Source organism: Ovis aries, chromosome 12 (assembly GCF_016772045.2).
Source record: "Ovis aries strain OAR_USU_Benz2616 breed Rambouillet chromosome 12, ARS-UI_Ramb_v3.0, whole genome shotgun sequence".
Classification (NCBI taxonomy): domain Eukaryota; kingdom Metazoa; phylum Chordata; class Mammalia; order Artiodactyla; family Bovidae; genus Ovis; species Ovis aries.
Genome location: NC_056065.1, coordinates 72,283,478 through 72,301,863, shown reverse-complemented (window position 1 = coordinate 72,301,863; position 18,386 = coordinate 72,283,478). Strand labels below are relative to the sequence as shown.

The following is an 18,386-nucleotide window of genomic DNA, read 5'->3' as shown; positions in this document are numbered from 1 at the left end:
GATGCCATCCAACCATCTCATCCTCTGTCATTCCCTTCTCCTCCTACCTTCAGTCTTTCCCGGCATCAGGGTCTTTTCAAATGAGTCAGTTCTTCACATCAGATGGCCAAAGTATTAAAGTTTCAGTTTCGGCATCAGTCCTTCCAATGAACACCCAGGACTGATTTCCTTTAGGATGGATTGGTTGGATCTCCTTGCAGTCCAAGGGACTCTCAAGAGTCTTCTCCAACACCACCATTAAAATGCATCAATTCTTCAGTGCTCAGCTTTCTTCACAGTCCAACTCTCACATCCATACATGACTACTGGAAAAACCATGGTTTTGACTAGATGGACCTTTGTTGGCAAAGGGGTTTACTTGTAGCTAAAGATAGAAGTTTATACCTAAACTTTTGCTTTGCGAAGAAGGCTTATTACATACATAACAATGTGCCTGATTTAAAGGACTCTTATGGAATAATTGTAGCTATGACTTATAATGTAGCCTGCTATGAAAAGCAAATCTGTTTAAGCTTTCTTGACTGATTAAAAAAAAAATAGCGTTAAGTGACTGACAAAGAACAATCTTTGAAGCACTAATAGACTGTAAGCAGGCTAGGAAGTCTCTAGGTAAACAGTTCAGAGACCAGTGGAAGCACAGCACTAAGTGAAAACATATGGCCACTGGCTTCAACTAAAACTGTGGGGGTTTCAAGATGGAGTTGCTTCTTAGGGGGTAAAGGGAGTGCTGTCAATTAACTGGAAAGTGGCTATTTTGCAAGAAGCCTCCTGGTTTGTTCTCTGCTGTGTGTGCTTTGAAATGCTCATGCTGCTTTTTAGCCCTGCAGCCTCCGGTCTCTTCTGACTTGTTGAGATCACCTGGCTGAGGGCTTCTCTCCATCACCAGTCACAGGGGAGGGTCACATGAGGACTGTTATTGTCAGCAGGCTCTCAGGGACAGAGGCCCCTTAGTTCTTAAAACTCCCCTAGCATCTTGGGTTTACTGTGATTTTCTATGTATCAGTTGCCTCCCTAAGCTGTAAACTCTCATAAGTGGACACGCTCCCCAGCACCTGCCAGTCATTGGCCCAAGGCGGGGACTAGACACATACTTGTTGAAGAGAGGAAGAAGTTCAATTAATTATTCTCTTGAATGGGTTTCTGTTCAAAAAAACCAGGTTTGTGGTGGTAATATACACATGATGCTGCTTGTTAAGTGTAGTAAAATTTAACTTTCCTTGAAATATGTGAACTTAAAAGTGTTGAAGACTGTTTATAATACCGCCTCTGTTTCTTTTTAAGAGTGTTTATTTCTTGATTTTTGACTACGCTGGGTCTCAGCTGTGGTGCGCGAAATCTTCCTTGTAGGGTAGGTTTCTCTCTAATTTCAGCCCACGGGGGGCTCTGCACTTGCAGCTCCCAGGGTCCCTAGCTGTGGTGTATGGGTTTAGTTGCCCCCATGGCATGTGGGATCTTCAATCAGGGGTTGAACCCGCCTCCCCTGCATTGACAGGCAGATCCCTAACCCCTGGACCACCGGGAAAATCCCTCATTGCTGTTTCTTGAAGTAAGATCCTTCTTTCCCCCTTTGAAGCCTCTGTCATTTTCAGTAACAGCCAATGGGCGGAGGACTTAATTTTCATAACAGGAGATGTGGCCCACTGATGGCATGAAGGAGCTGGTTGAGGACTGCTGAGCTAGAGAACTGGAGATCTCTTGAGGTTCAGAGATCTCTGTGTGCACCCCTGAAGGCCAGAGTCCTTGTAGACTGGGCAGCAGCATCAGTCAGCTCTATGAAGTGCCTTCCTCTCTATGTTACAGAGCCAGCCTTGGCTTCTCTCACACATGTGCTGTAAAGCCAGTCTACTGATGCTGGATTGTGGTGAAGGAAAGTGCAATGTTTATTGCAAGGGGCCGACAAGGAGTCCCAGAAAGCCGGTGCTCAGAAAGTCCTGACTCTGTGAAGAGTTTCAGCAAAGCATTTTTTTAAAAATCCCATTCAGTTTTTAAAGCTTGTTTTGCATTCACTTTTGGCTGGGCTGGGTCTTCATTGCTGTGTGGGCTTTCTCTGGTTGCGGAGAGCAAGGGCTACTCTCTAGAAGCGGTGCGCGGGCTTCTCATTGCCGTGGCTTCTCTTGTTGCTGGAGACCCGGGTTTGATGCCAGAGCGTCTGCCCACAATGCGGGAGACCAAGCTTTGATCCCTGGGTCGGGAAGATCCTGTGGAGAAGGAAATGGCAACCCACTCCAGTACTCTTGTCTGGAAAATTCCATGGACTGAGAAGCCTGGTAGGCTACAGTCCATGGGGTCGCAAAGAGTTGGACACGACTGAGTGACTTCACTTCGCTTCTCTTACTGCTGAGCACTCTAGTGGGGTGCACTCGGGTGTGAGCAGTGGGGGTTCCCGGGGCCTAGAGCACAGGCTCAGTAGTTGTGGCGCACAGGCTTGGTTGCTCTCCGGCATGTGGGCTCTTTCCTGACCTGGGACTGAAGCCATGTCTCCTGCGTTGGCAATTGGATTCTTTATCATTGAGCTACTAGGGAAGTCCCTAGCAAAGCATTTTTAGAGGCCAGCTGAGGGTAGGGGAGTTCTAGGTCCTGTGATCAGCTCCTGCGCAATTCTCTGATTGGTTAATGGTGAGGTAACAGGGCAGTGTCACAGGGGTTAATAACATTATCAATCTTGAGGCTCCAGTAGACCTGGAGGCTATATGCTCATGGTCATCAAGTATTTAGTTTCCATTCGGTGGGGCTTTTCCATGTCTGTAAAACAGCTTAGGAAATGTGCACCGGATATAGTTACGTAGGTGCTTCAGAGAGGAACTAAAGGAGAGGATATGAGGCAGGGGGGGCTCTGTCCCTGGAAGCTTCCATAGGGTCCTGCTTGGTTACATCCAGAACACTAAACAGAGGACCGCCAATGAAGTTGCTATAGGTTTGGCCCATGGACCTGGCGTTGGCACTATATAACTTTGGGAAGCAAAAGCAAATGTTTGCACGATGGTCTATGGAAAGTGCAGAGCTTTGGTGTGCATTGGCGCTCTGCCTTGCTGTCTCTTGACTTTCCTTGTTGGCTCTGCAGGGCTGGTCAGCCCCAGGCAGTATGTCCTGTCTGGTTTGGGTGAGACATCTGTGTCCTGCTGCTTCAAGCCTCGAGCTTTGGACCGTGATGCAGCCCTGCAACGCACCCTCCTCGTTGGTGCGTGTCTGCGCTCCGCTCCACTCCCTACACAGCACTCTCTACACCTGCGTCTGTCTGCTGGCTTCCCTTTGACAGATACTGCTATGTAGCCTCTTTGTTTTCCTTCTGAATTTCAATGAAGAGAATTTGTTAGAAAGTTACAGAAGGAAAAATAGCCATGCTCTCTTTGATTAGTTGGAGCCATGTAGGTAAAAGAGATGCCTCAGGAGAGGCTATGTCATTAACCTGAGAGAGGCCACAGAGACTTGGGGACCCATTGTTTTAAAACCCTGAACGTCTGCTTTTATTTTGGACAGTCAAGGAGGAAATAAATGCCAAAGGGACATTCTTAGCCAAGTTCCCATATGTAATTAGTATGAAAATAAGGCTGAAGAGGGAAAGGGTACAAATTAGTGAGAATGACACTAATATCAAATTTATTTATCAAACATCATTTTTAGGTATAATGACCAGTTTCTTTGAAATTCAAATTATGATAATGAATCTTCTGTTTTGGTATAAAGAAGAACCTGTGTCCCTCACCCCACTAAACACACTTGGGTCTAATTTCTTTTCAGACCTATTGGCCTTAGATTACTAAGAGTGGCAGAACCAAATGGGTGACTGTCCCAAGGAGTGAAACTAGATCCTCAACAATCATGTGATGCTGTTTTTCAAGCCACAATGAACAGCTTCATCAAGCACGTGGCATGAGTAATCACTCATTGTCACGTTGTATCCACAAGAGAAATGCTGTGTGGTGGAAGATTTCAATCAGATGTACATGTACATGTACAGAGAAGACTTTTCAGCTTTTAAGACGGTGTTAACATTTGCTCTGTGTTAAATTCCTGTGTTTTGGTGGCATTTAGAGGATAAGTATTGACTTTTTAAATTGTATAGTTCCCAATCCCAACCTTTTGAGGCCTGACCTACTTTATTGAGGTTCCTAAAACACTGAGTATCTTGGGTCCAGTTTACTTTACAAATTAGAAGCTGAGGCCCCTGTCTCTGTATAATCTTTCCTAATGGGGAATAAAAGGCAAAGGTCAGAGGTTCTCATTCTCTTTTTGGAGATAATTCAGTAGTTGTGTTCAGGGGCAGCCTGTGCAGAAAGATCAGTTGAGCTGTATCAGCAGGGATATTCCATCAGGGATATGATTTCTCTCCTTAATCTTGTTGCTTCTGGTTGCGTTCTGGGCATCATCACTGCATGTGCTGCCTTGCAGAAGGAAGAGTACATTTATCATCATCTCCAGTGGCTCTGGAGCCAGCTATCTTCTTACTCAGCAGTATTTTAGATTCCAATCCATAGTGATATTCTGTGAGGGTTCTAGCAACTGGCTTCCAGGGAGAGGAGTCTAAGTACTTTGGAATTGACATGCTCCCTAGAGAGCACTTCCCACCCCCTACTAGCCAATTGCTATTTATCCTACAAAACCCAGCTAGAATATTACCTCCTCTGGGAAGCCCTTCCTGCATGCCTCCCCTGCTGTCATAATGTAAATACTTCTTTCCTGAGCTGCTAGACACTGTGTTTGTTTTGGGTTCTTCTTCTTCTTCTTCTTTTTTTTTTTTTCCACAAGACCCTGTGCATCCCATCAGTAGGTGCTTTAACTTTATTAATGCGAGGGGACTCCCTCTTCCGTAGTCCTACCTCAGAACTAATATCCGGTATTAAAGCACTCACCCATCACTGTGTTTCAGGTTCCCAAAGCCTAAATTGTATTTTTGTTAAGAATAAAAAAAATTGTCCTAGTGTAGAAATTACAAACATAATCTTTTGATAGGCATATCTCATATTGTTTTACAATATATGTCACTTAAAAAGCCCTGAATTTTTAATGAGATCTGAGTTCAAGTTGAAATTTTAGGAACATCCTTGCTTAATTATAAGCAAGTCTTTTAACCTTCATTCTTGTGTTTGTTTATTCATTCACGCATTTATTGAGCCTGTGGCATAGGTCCTGTTAGACACCCTGTGTTGGCTTCCTTAGCTAGAAAATGGGCCTAATATTCAAGCTCTACCTTCCTTGCAGTTTGTTAAGAATTGTCTGACAGTGCTTTGTAAATGTAAAGCTCTATTGAGACATTATTATTTATGATTATTTTAATAGATAAGGACTTGTGTGCAAAAAATAGAATAGAACAAAACAGCAGATATTTGCTTTTTTGACAGAATTTGTTATAGCCACATCAAAAAAGTGTTATGGACATATCAGAGAGCACCATCTGGGGTGAATCAGCTGCAGTTCTTTCTTTCTCGCTACCTACATTTGAAATATAATCCTGAAAATAGGAATCCTACTGGCTTGGTCTGGGTGTCCTTCTTATCCTTCTCAGGAAAGCGGGAACAGGGACTGACTATCTTACTAGCACTGGACGCAGTGGGTGAGAGGTAAGTCCCCGGAAGGATGTCAGACCTCCCCTCAAACAGGCAAGCAAACAGAAGCAGCAAACGTCTACCACATAAGTCTTACCTTTTTTTCCCAGCGGATGACTTTGTCTCATACTCTGGTATAAGGCCTCCCTCTACTAACTCTGCAGGCTTCTGCACACATCACCTGTCACAGTGGAAAATTTACCCCTGGATAAACAAACAAAACCACCTCATTTGTCTCATCCTTCTAAAGCTACTCTCCTCCCTCCTCTCCTTCAGGACCACACCATGTATACAACATCGGAGTTATTCGTACCCACTGTCCCTGCTTCCTCTCCTTCCCATTCATTCTTCACTCTGGCTTGACTTCCACTTCAGTCACTTAGTGAGACTGCACTGGTCCAAGCTGCCAAGGACCTTCATGTTAGCAAATATGTCTTGTGGGTATTTTTACGTGAAGACATGACAAGCAAGATGAGCTTAGACCCCTACCTCATGCCATGTGCAAAAGTTAACTTTCAGATATCTTAGAGACTAACACTGAAAGCGTGGTCCATAAAAAAAACACTGATAAGCTGGACCCTGAAGAACTCAAAACTTCTGTGCGTCAGAAGACAATTTTAAGAAAATAAAAAGACAAGCTACAGACTGTGAGAAAATATTTTCAAGTCACACATTGGATAAAGGACCTGCTTCTGGTATGTACACTGGGGTAGGAACTTAGCTTTCTTGTTCACTGTTGTAGCCTAAGCATCTGTTGCAGTTCATGACATTTGGAAGGGGCTCTGTACATATTTGTGGGATAAATGAATGACTATAGCGTTAATGCAGTTCAGGGAAGACTTTTCAGGAACATAATAAAGTCGGAGGAGGAGAGAAAATAATCTTGAACGTTTGTAGAATGTCTCTGAACCACTTGTAACTGTGCTGGGTTTGTTCCTTTTTGGATCCCCATGCCACAGGGAAGGAAATGGAGACCAGCAAGGATGATTTATATTTTTGCCCAAGATCAAATACGACTTAGTGAAGAATTAGAGTTCACACCTTGGTTTCTAGTTCCGCATCTAGTGGGCTATGGTTTTTACTCTAGTTTAGGAAAGGTCTTCACTCCTGAGCCATCCAGGCCTGGTGCTGTGCTTTCTCTCTTTGTCTTTTTCCACCAGTGTGAGATGTCCAGATCTCCAGGCTTTGGGGCTATTTCCCCAGAATTTGCTCCCTGATAATCTGATGGTGAACACACATGTCTGATGCAGGGAAGAACTGTCGTGTGAAAAGCCAGCAGCAGCTTTCACTCCATTTGTTTTGGAGAGTCTGTCCTCCCAGGACTACAGTTCTCATGTCCTGCCTTTCCATCAAACTGTATTTCCGCAAATATGTTTTGGGTGCCAACTGGGGTCTGACTGGCCTAAGTTCACTTTTACTTTTTCCTGTTTTCCCTGCAACATTTTTTATTCTTGACTGTGCAGGCTCTGAATCTCAGATTGATAGGCAGGCTAGATCCAGACGGGACCAGACTATGGAAAAGCATGAGAAAGTCAGGGAATGGTATGCTGCAGACTGTATACATGGCTTGTACAGATGGCAGTGGAGATGGCATGACCTGATGCCAGTTATTCTATGATGTCAGCAAGAAGCCAGTTCTAAGTATTGTGTCCTGGGCATTCTCAGAAAATAAAGACATTGATTGAGGCTGAGAGGAAGGCAATATTGTGATATTTGAATAAAGAACTGGGTCTCCAGGAGATCTGGACTGTTAGACTCAGCTTTGCTGCTATAGCTGTATAGTTGCAGTTCAAATTATTTCATCTTCCTTATCCTCTCTTTCCTAATCTGTCAAGTGAGGAGGTTAGAGCAGATAAACTTTAAGGCCTTTTCCACTCTTTGACATTAAATTAGATAGCCCAGCCAGAACTAACCAGGGCTTCTTGAGCATAGGTATAAACTTTATTCTCCTGGTGATTTGATTCAATGTTTACCTCCAACTTTCTACGTCAGTCTTCAGACTTCCCAGATAGGAATGTGACAGTTGTATTTTGGCAGTCCACTTAGGGGATAAACAAGTCTGGAGGTGAAAAACCATAAGGGTTTTACATTGAAGAAGACAAGGGAAGGACTGAGATCTGAACATGGTACCTCACCAAATACTGCCCGCCTGTGTCATGCTAACTGGCCACGACAACAGAGATTCTAAAACATATCTCACTGATTATAGGACATTTGCAGCTTCTGGCCACAGTTTACTACTTTTTTGTTTGTTTGTTTGTTTTTTATTCCTAGCTCCTAAACAGCCAGGATCAGCCTGGGAGGAAGGACCAGGCCTCTGAAAGGCAGACAGCCTGTCAGAGTAGAATCGATTCTGGATCTAACTGTGGGCTCTGGCCCGAGTTCTGCCACAGACATGCTGTGGAGGCCCGACGCCTCCTTTCTCAGAGCGGGTGCTCTGTGAGTAAGCGTGAGGGCACCACCACTCTGGTAGGTTGTTGTTGCTGTGTTCAGTTGCTAAGTCGTGTCTGACTGCACCGTACCAGGCTCCTCTGTCCTTCACTGTCTCCCGGAGTTTGCTCACATTCATGTCCATTGAGTCAGTGATGTTCTCTAACCATCTCATCCTCTGCTGCCCCCTTCTTCTTTAGACTTCAGTCTTTCCTAGCATCACGGTCTTTTCCAGTGAGTCAGCTCTTCACATCAGGTGGCCAAAGTAGTGGGGTTTCAGCTTTAGCATTAGTCCTTCCAGTGAATATTCAGGGTTGATTTCCTTTAGGATGAACTGGTTGGATCTCCTTGCAGTCCAAGGGACTCTCAGGAGTCTTCTCCAACACCACAGTTCAAAAGCATCAATTCTTTGGTGCTCATCCTTCTTAATGGTCCAACTCTCACATCTGTACTTGACTACTGAAACAACATAGCTTTGACTAGATGGACCTTTGTCAGCAAAGTAATGTCTCTACTTTTTAATATGCTGTCTAGGTTGGTCATAACTTTCCTTCCAAGGAGCAAGTGTGTTTTTATTTCATGGCCGCAGTCACCATCTCTAGTGATTTTGGAGCCCAAGAAAATAAAGACTCTCACTGTTTATATTGTTTCCCCATCTATTTGCCATGAAGTGATGGGACCCGATGCCATGATCTTCGTTTTCTGAATGTTGAGTTTTAAGCCAACTTTTCACTCTCCTCTTTCACTTTCATTAAGAGGCTCTTTAGTTCTTCACTTTCTGCCATAAGGGTGGTGTCATCTGCATATCTGAGGTTATTGATATTTCTCCCGGCAATCTTGATTCCAGCTTGTGCTTTATCCAGCCCAGTGTTTCTCATGATGTACTCTGCATATAAGTTAAATAAGCAGGGTGACAATATACAGCCTTGATGCACTCTTTCCTGATTTGAAACAGTCTGTTGTTCCATGTCCAGTTCTAACTGTTGCTTCCTGACCCGCATACAGATTTCTCAAAAGTCAGGTCAGATGGTTTGGTATTCCCTTGTCTTTAAGAATTTTCCACAGTTTGTTGTGATCCACACAGTCAGAGGCTTTGGTGTAGTCAATAAAGCAGAAATAGATGTTTTTCTGGAACTCTTGCTCTTTTGATGATCCCGCAGATGTTGGCAATTTGATCTCTGGTTCCTTTGCCTTTTCTAAATCCAGCTTAAACATCTGGAAGTTCATGGTTCACGTACTGTTGAAGCCTGGCTTGGAGAATTTTGAGCATTACTTCACTAGCGTGTGAGATGAGTACAATTGTGCGGTAGTTTGAGCATTCTTTGGCATTGCCTTTCTTTGGGATTAGAATGAAAACTGACCTTTTCCATTCCTGTGGCTACTACTGAGTTTTCCAAATTTGTTGGCGTATTGAATGCAGCACTTTTGCAGCACTTTTATAGCATCATCTTTCAGGATTTGAAATAGCTCAACTGGAATTCCATCACCTCCACTAGCTTTGTTTATAGTGATGCTTTCTAAGGCCCACTTGACTTCACATTCCAGGATGTCTGGCTCTAGATTAGTGATCACACCATCATGATTATCTGGGTCATGAAGATCCTTTTTTGTACAGTTCTGTTATTCTTGCCACGTCTTCTTAATATCTTCTGCTTCTGTTAGGTCCAGACCATTTCTGTCCTTTATCGAGCCCATCTTTGCATGAAATGTTCCCTTGGTATCTCTAATTTTCTTGAAGAGAGCTCTAGTCTTTCCCATTCTATTATTTTCCTCTATTTCTTTGCATTGATTGTTGAAGAAGGCTTTCTTATCTCTCCTTGCTATTCTTTGAAAGTCTGCTTTCAAATGGGTACATCTTTCCTTTTCTCCTTTGCCTTTTGCTTCTCTTCTTTTCACAGCTATTTGTAAGGCCTCCTCAAGCAACGATTTTACCTTTTTGGATTTCTTTTTCTTGGGGATGGTCTTGATCACTGCCTCCTGGAGGCATTAGCCCAGGCTCAGTCTAATTCGCTGATGGTTATCAGACGTGAGTTGCTTCTATGGATGTGACTGAATACTTAGAGATGCTTCCTGAAAGTGACTGAAAGAAGGAGTCAGAAGCCTGAGGCTAGGTGGCAGCTTTAAGTTCATTCATTCCGGTTTTCTATATGACGGTTCAGTCTCCTCTACACACCCTTTGAGTCCATGCTTGAACTCACCTTGTAGTGAGGAACTCCCTGCCTTGCTAGGATATTGTAGCTTGCTCCACAATTCGCTTTCCTCTCTCAAGCTGCTCCTGCTGTTGATTGATGTTCAGACAACAAGAATATCCACATCTCTCTCTCTCTCTCACACATACACACACACACAGAAGATTTCCTGTTTTTACTTTCCAGAAAGAATCAAGAATAAGATGCACAGGATCACTGCTTATGTACCCTCATAAAGAAATCTTGGTTTATTGTGAGGAGGTAGCTGTGAGAGATTACTTTCTCCAAAGGAGATCAGAATAATTGTACTACAGTTTGGTAGCTATCTTATTTCAGGAGAGAAGCCCCACTTCTATCCGTGGGTATTTATTTTATGTATTTACAGGTTATACTTGGTGTGTTAAATAATTACTTTTGAGCATCTGCTATCTGCAGTGTCCTGTGCGAAGGACCAGGGCAGACAGAGGCGTTGGTGCTTTATTACAGCATGTCAGTCACAGGTTGATTTGTTACCCACCCGGATTCTTGGACTCTAATGAGTAGAAATTGAGAAGAGGCCAGATGAGAAATTCGGAAAGGGTGTTGTTTCGACTCCTGCTGCAACATGATGGAAGGAAAACAAGTAACAGGTTCGCTTGCTTACTCTCAAGGAGGGGCCAGCTGGTCCCTTAAATGGAGTGAGGGTTGGGGTGGATCCGTGGTTCGGGCTGGAGGAGTGGCTTGGGCGGTCTGCCCAGCCCCCCGTGATGCTCTGTGCAGGGGATCATGCACAGGACCCTTCCTTTTGCTCCAGGCACCTCAAAAGGGACAGTTGGGTTTTGGCCTTTTTGTGTCTTTTCCATAATCTGTCCCAACTGGCCATGCACACATTTATTTTTAATCTGTTATAGCATCTTTGTATTCTGTTGCCCAAGGAGATGTTTGTCCAGGTGCAAGCACTGCAGTAAAGGGTCCCAGGTGCCAGCTTGTCTCCGATTCACCAGCAGCTATTTGTTGAGAATCTGCTTCGTGGCTGCCTCGGGTTCTTCCCCTTACGGAGTTTGCCATCCGCCGAGGGAGGCAGTGTTTGATGTCGATCACACTGTATTGAATTGTTGTTGACTTTGCCACCTCTTCACGAGGCTCCGCTCTCCTTGAAGCGAGGTTACGTGCCGTGCATTACTAAATTTCCACCACCTGGCACACTCTAGGCAGAAGGTAAATATTTGTTAAATGAGTCAGTGGCTGGATACATGAAGGGAAAAACACACACTTTGGCATCTGGTGCTTTAAGCTAGGTCTCGACTCAGCAGTTTGCCAGCTAGGTGGCTGGGGATAAGGACAGGCAGTTTTATAAAACAGGAACCTCTTTTGCAGTGTGGTTGCAAAGATTAAAAGGGAATACACAGAGTGCTTCTTCTGCCTGCATACTAAGTTGCTTCAGTCATGTCCAACTCTTTGCAACCCCATGGACTGTAGCCTGCCGGGCTCCTCTGTCCATGGGATTCTTCAGGCAAGAGTACTGGAGGGGGTTGCCATTTCCTTTTATGTCCCTTTTTAATTTGACTTCTCCTGCCGAGTTATTGGGAATGGGGCTCCCATTAAACCAACTCTTAAAAATTGGAGGGAAGGAGAGTACTATTTATTGAGTACTCTTGATGGACTGTAGCCTGCCAGACTCCTCTGTCCGTGGGATTCTCCAGGCAAGAATATTGGAGTGGGTTGCCAATCCCTTCTCCATCCCTGTGAGTAAAGGACCTCCGTTCTCCCTAGGGAAGCTGGAGGCCGGAGCATTGACATAACTTTCCAGAGCCTGGCTGACTCTAAGACCCAAGCAGGTAGACAGTGCCTGAATTGCTAAAGGGAGCAAGGCAGGTGGGCTTACTCGGGGTAGGGCAGCCACGTTGGGAGAAACTGAAATCAGGTGGAGGTGGAAAGGGAGCAGTTACTTCAAATCAACGGCCATTTTCAATGAGTAATCATGAGAGGCAGCGAAAGCTCGTGATTTTAGTGGGAGAAGCAAGTAACTTGGGGCTTTTAGGGCTCAGTTCGACTCCCAGCTTCATCCTGTCCCAGCTGTGAGCTTTGCGCCAGTTACTTAGCCTCTGTAGTTCTTCACCAGAAATAGAGACGCCAGTACCTCCCTCCCTGACAACCACATGTGTCTGTGAGTAATGAACACAGTAGTTGCCACCTTCTAGATAAATGATAATTCGTGTGAATATTATTAGGCTTTTCATGATGCCTTTGGGGCTTCTTCCCCTCCCCCACCTCTGTTCTGGGGGTCTCTGGGATTCCCTCTGTGTCTGTTCCATCCTCTGCTGCCTGCAGCACTGTCCATTACTTTCTGTAGGTGGTGTAATTGAAAAGACAAAATCTTTGTTTTAACCCATACACACTGCTGCTGCTGCTGCTAAGTCGCTTCAGTTGTGTCTGACTCTGCGACCACATAGACGGCAGCCCACCAGGCTCCCCCGTCCCTGGCATTCTCTAGGCAAGAACACTGGAGTGGGTTGCCATTTCCTTCTCCAATGCATGAAAGTGAAACTACTACCTCCCATATCACAGTTCTGGCAAATTTACAATCACTGTCCGTCATATCAAGATTTTACTTACATGGCTGAGCAACGTAGGCTTGGTTTCGGTTGAGACGAGGGAGCATTTCTGTTTGGTGGTGGTTGTTAAATCTGTGTTAAATATGATTATAGGAATTGACCTCATCCAGGTCAATATAAAATCAGCTGGAACAAATCAGCTCTCCCTGCAGGTATATCCCCCTCCAGAGCTCTGTTCAGAGACTTATGAGTAAATGGAATTTAGGTATCTTGACTTTGATTTTCTCTGAATTATAGAAATATTTCAGGTGAGTCACACAGTAACTGAAATACTCATATTTTGGCTGTGTTTCTCCTCACCTACCCTGTGTCTATAATCTGTAAACAGATGCTGGAAAGCATCTTGTCATTTAAAGGTATCCCACAGAAATTGTATTTAGTATTATATGTCAGGGGGTGAGCTGAGATGTTTTAGGGTCAGCGCTAGGTAGACCCGGATGCTAGGGGGACAGTCAGGGCCCGGGCAGTTGGACCCCTCTCTAGGGTGAGTTTTTGTGTCTAGTGCCCTTTCTCTAGGGACAGAATCGACCCAGGCTGGTCGCTAACCTGGGAGGCCAGTCTAGTGGATGGGACATCACCACCGTCAGGTGTTAGGAGTAGCGATTACTTCCTGGTGGGCAGAGGCTACCAGTCGTTTTACTCACAGCTGGACCCAGAGGTAAGAGAGGACACCAATTAAGTGGTTGGAGGTTTAGGGGGAGCAAGCATGCTCATTAGGGAGAGCAAAGCAGCGATGGACTGAGTGAGTCTGGTGGTGTTGGGGGAGGCTGTTACTGAAGGGGTCCACCACCGCCCCGGGCCTGCTGGATGCTGGCGTGAGGCCCAAGCACAGTGGCCGGCATGGACACGTGTTCTCCCTTCCCTGCTAGAGCAGACCCAGATGGGGCCGGGTGGTGCTCTCCTATGAAGAAGCTCCAGGGACTCAGGCTGGGCGGAGATGGAGGCCTAGAGGTGACCATTCCCCACCCCGTCCTTCCCTTTGGCCAGGGTGGTTTGCTGTTTTTAAACCATAACTTCATTAATTTTTGAGTAAATGAGACAGCTAGTATTATAAAAGGACTCCTTTTTTTTTAAGTGGTGAAATCTACTCTTTTGGACTCTTAAGAGGAGGAGGTTAGCCTTGTAGAGACAGTTTTGCTATGGTAGAGCAGTGAGCAACTCTGCATTAGAATCACCTGGCAGGCTCGCTAAATCTGATTGATGGGCCTCATCCCCAGAACTTCACAGTTGGTGTGTGGGGGTGGGCTGAGAAGTTGCATTTTCAGCAAGTTCCCAGAGCCTGAGGCTATGGCTGCCCCAGCGGACATACCCCGGGACTCACTATCATGGAGGAACCCGTGTGTTCCCCATGCTGGAAATGTAAGTGATGGCTATTTCGTCAACTCCGCCACTGCTGTGACTATCTCCTACTGATACGCTTCTCTTTGTCTTCCTTCCACAGGCATTTTGACGTTGGACTACATGATTTCTTGGTTAGGTAAGCCAATAATTTTTATTTTAGATATCATTGGCATAGCGTGTCTATTATGGAATACTGAGATGAAAATAAAGCCCTTGTTAAATATCTTGATGAATAATGGCAACTGTATAGTTGTTAGGAACACACTGCCAGCACTTTTTTTTGTGTGTGTGTGTGTGTGTGTGCTCACGCCTCCCAGAGTCACACAAGGATAGCCAGCCTCTTTAAACAATCAAAGGGATTTGTATCTGAAATGGTAGTTACCTAACTATTGGGCTGCTGCAAAGACAAATAGAAAAGAGAGCCAGCCTGCATTCATACATTAAACAACCGTCTTGACCAGTCTTCCCTCCACTGAATTTAAGCTTTTTAAAAACAGAATCTACTGGTTGTTTTGAGCTTCCCAGGTGGCTCAGTGGTAAAGAATTCACCCACCAATGCAGGAGTTGTGGATTCAGTCCCTGGGTCAGGAAGATCTCCTGGAGGAGGAAATGGCAACCCACTCTAGTATTTGTGCTTGGAGAATTCCATGCCCAGAGGAGCCTGGCGGGCTACAGTCTGTGGGGATGCCAAAGACTAGGATGTGACTAAACGGCAACTGGTTCTTCTCCAGTCATTAAGACACCAACTTTGTTCATAATTCAAAGAGATTACAGATAGCCGTTTATATCCTAGTATATTGGTGATTTGTTAACCGAGTTGACTTATGGGGTGTATTAATTCCAAATAGTTATTAAACGGAGGTTAAGTGGAAACATACCAGAATACTGAGTTGCTAAGAATATGCATCATATTTTTCCTGCTATAAACTTTGTTGTACTTTCTAGATTTTCATTATACTGAGCATGTATTTATTATTCTAATAATGCTGGGGAATGATCATTAAAAGTGCCTATCAAAAATAAACGTGGAAAGCAATAATGGTTGTGGAAGGGGCCATAAGCTGAAGATTACAAGGAAACCAGGAATCATGTAGAGTCATTTGCTTTCTGAAACTGTATGGCTCTAAATGCTAATTAATTCTAAGAGTCCACTAATAAACAGTCTTGTAAATCACATGTGATTATTTCTGGGTAGATGTTACACTGGTTCAGTTCTCTGCGAGGCACGGCCATCTCCTTGTGGGTAAAATGCTCTCTGAGGAGAAATATACATCTTTGGCATCACCTCGATCCTAAAACAGCAGCATTTCCTCTGTGCCAGATTGCATATGGTGGTGTCCCAAGAGGGGCCATGCCTACCTTGTCCTTTCTCTAGGTCCTTATCCAAGGCTGTGCAGTGAAATTGCACAGTGAAATTCCTTGGCCTGGGGAATATGGATTATGCTGGCTTTCTCCAGGCTCTCATACATGGAAGGTTGTGTGGAAACTCTTACCCGTGATACATCAAGGGTAAATGTATTTTAGCAGGAGGGGTAAAGGGTCTGTGGTCACAGGAAAGGAAGGCATGAGAATTCTGTGTCTAAACCCATCATAAAAGCCGTCTGAATGAACTTCAGGGAGTAGATTGGATCTTTTGAGTCAGTGTCTTTGGTATTTCATGTTACTCCCATACTACTATTCACAAGAGTGCTGCGGTGCCTGCAAGTTTGTACTTGGTAACTGAGTGCTGGGAACACATCTTAATCCCCTTTTCATAATTCAGTTATATAGAGAATCAACCCTTCAACAGAAATTTGTGTAGGGGTGACTGAATGAGTAAATGCATGAAATGAAGCAGAAAGGACTGGAGGGTGAGGATTACAAGAAGCTGTTTATTTAACAAATAATTATCACTACCATGTGCCACTTGGTTATTTCTGGGAATACCATGGTGAGAAAGGGAGACATTTGATTTAAAGCTTTCCCTCAGCTCATTGCTTGCCAGCCTTGTGGTTTGAGCAACCTGAAGTGAGGAGGAGGGGTGGTCCGCTTCTGGGACCCCTCCTTTCTGTCCTTTTTCTGGGCGCCAACCGCGTCTCCCGTGGTAGGGGAGGAGGCAGAGGGAGTGGTTAAGTGTCTCTAATGTAATTGGCGTTGGGATCCCCTGACTTTGGCAGAAGGCTCTTTTGTGTGAGTGCTAGTAAGATGCTCAATGAGTCACTTTAATCCGTTCTGAGAACCAAGCAGAACTGGGGCTTCTTTCCACCCTGCCGTCTTCCTGCCATTCCTTTCCTTTACTCTGATCGGGGGCAGAACAAACCAACACGCCTGTGGTTATCCCCTCGGGGAGTGAGAGGTCAGTCTCTCCTTCTGGCAGGCATGCCCAGTCTCTGGATGAAGTGTCTCTATCGCCTCAGCCACCTCCCAGCACATGTCAGCACTCCCCACTAAGCCAAGAGCCTAAGGATTCTAAATCTCTTCCTGTCTTGCTGTATCTCACTGGTTGCTGAACTCAGGGTGGTAAGGCTTGAGCTGGGAAGCCAGAAGAAAACTCAAGGGGTGGTAGGAACTGCAAACGTGTTCATTCTCTAATGGCAGGTACAGCAGCAAAAGGGCCTTCTCAGGTGGGGCTTATACATGTTTACAGAGCAAAAGTGGTCCATGGCTGAGCGGGTACATCGTGAGGGACATGCGAGGTGCTCTAAGTGATCTCAGCTGTCACGTGACCGTGTATTTACAAAACGTGGAGCGAGAGGCCTTGGGGGTGAGAGAGCCTGACCACCGCCATCTTGGCTCATTTGCTGTTTCCCTGGACTTCTGTGGCCTCCTCCCAGCTTGGGGATGGGGTGGGGCAGGGTGTGGGTGGGGGAGCTGGTTGACGGGAATAGTCATTTCTCCATCTCCTAGGAATTCCAGGATGGTGTGGGGGGTGTTACCCCTTTATTTGCAGCTGTTTTTAGAAAGTGGATCCTTTCTGTGCCCATGTTGTGGGTGGGTGTGGGGAACAGAACGCAGACCTGGTGGGGACTTGGTGAGAACTTGGGGACTTGGGCCCTTTAGTGAGAACTGTTTCATCAGCACATCAGTGTGGAAGCCGGGTTGAAGAGATGAAAACAGGAGGTGGAGGAAGGGCAGCCACAACTCTTTTTAAGGTTAAGCTGTGATGGGGAGGACAGAAAGACCAGGCAGCTGGTGGAGAGGGTGGTTTGCAGGAGGATTTTGTTTTTCCTTTTTAATTGGAGGAACATTTAGCCAGCAGAAGGTCTTAAGTGCTCTTTAGACTTAAGAAAGTGGTTTCAGTTGGGTGGAGAGAAGCAGCACATAATTGCCAGGGCAGAGGAAGGGAAGCCTTGAATGGTGATTTAGTGACCTCAGAGGGCCTTGGCATATCAATGGAGAGATTGATGTATCAATAGAGAGATCCTTAGAGGATTAGAAGAATGAGGGGGGTGTGTGGGGGGGTTAATACTCCAGGAATCCTTCTCAGTCTGTGATGACCAACAGAAGAAAATATATTTCCATTTCTGAAAAGAGGACATGTTGGAGAAATTGGCATAGACTTTTTTTTTTAATTAACTGCAATTATTGACTCCAACTAACTCTTAACATGTACTCTGGCTTGTCAGGCTGTATTGAATGCTTAGTGTTTGGCAGGAAAGAAACTGCAGCATGCCTGAAATTAATCAGCTTCATCTTTTACGTTGATGGAAGCAATGTCAGCTTCTCTGGAATGACATCAATTTCCACAAAGCCAAGAGCCCTATCTGTGATCTCAACCTAGGCAACTGCAGGGAGGGACATGTTCCCTTTTAAGTTGTTGGCGTGTTTCACTGGGCTGTGGGGCAGGAAGGAGCTGTCACAGTTAATGAAATGTGAGCATTTCTGGTGTTGGCGTTTTATGACGACTGTGGGAAAATTCTGTGCACTTGATCCTTCTGCATCTTATAGAAACCAAAGGGAAGACTTCCTGGAAACAGTAGTCACAAATCACTGAAGAATATTCTCAGAAGAGCATTAGCTAGAGTTCTTAATGTGATGCTACCAAATAAAAAGGAAAAAAGTGGCCAATCTAGGAAGAGAAACACAGAAGAAAGTTGCTCTTTGATTTTAAATAGGTAACAGGAAGACTTGTTTAAATTTAGCTGAGTTAAGTTTTGGCAAGAAAGTAGAATTGATTAGTGATGTTTGGTTTGATTCTTGCTGTTTTATTTTACCCATAATTGTAGCCAGCCCCACCCCTTTTATGAAAGGTATACTGTATTTGCTTTGTATCTACCCACCTGCCCCCTTCTAAGTACCTCAGATCGAGG

At 44.9% G+C, this 18,386-nt stretch overlaps 1 protein-coding gene across 8 annotated transcripts in view; it reads left to right on the top strand.

The window, feature by feature from the left end:
• Positions 1 to 18,386, top strand: part of HHAT (hedgehog acyltransferase) — a 375,148-nt gene that overhangs the window by 169,160 nt on the left and 187,602 nt on the right. For all 8 annotated transcript variants that reach the window (XM_060396732.1, XM_042229246.1, XM_060396733.1 and 5 more), the window contains one exon: positions 14,198 to 14,233. In XM_060396732.1, the coding sequence (XP_060252715.1) occupies positions 14,198 to 14,233 (36 nt within the window). The remainder of the gene's footprint in view (positions 1 to 14,197; positions 14,234 to 18,386) is intronic.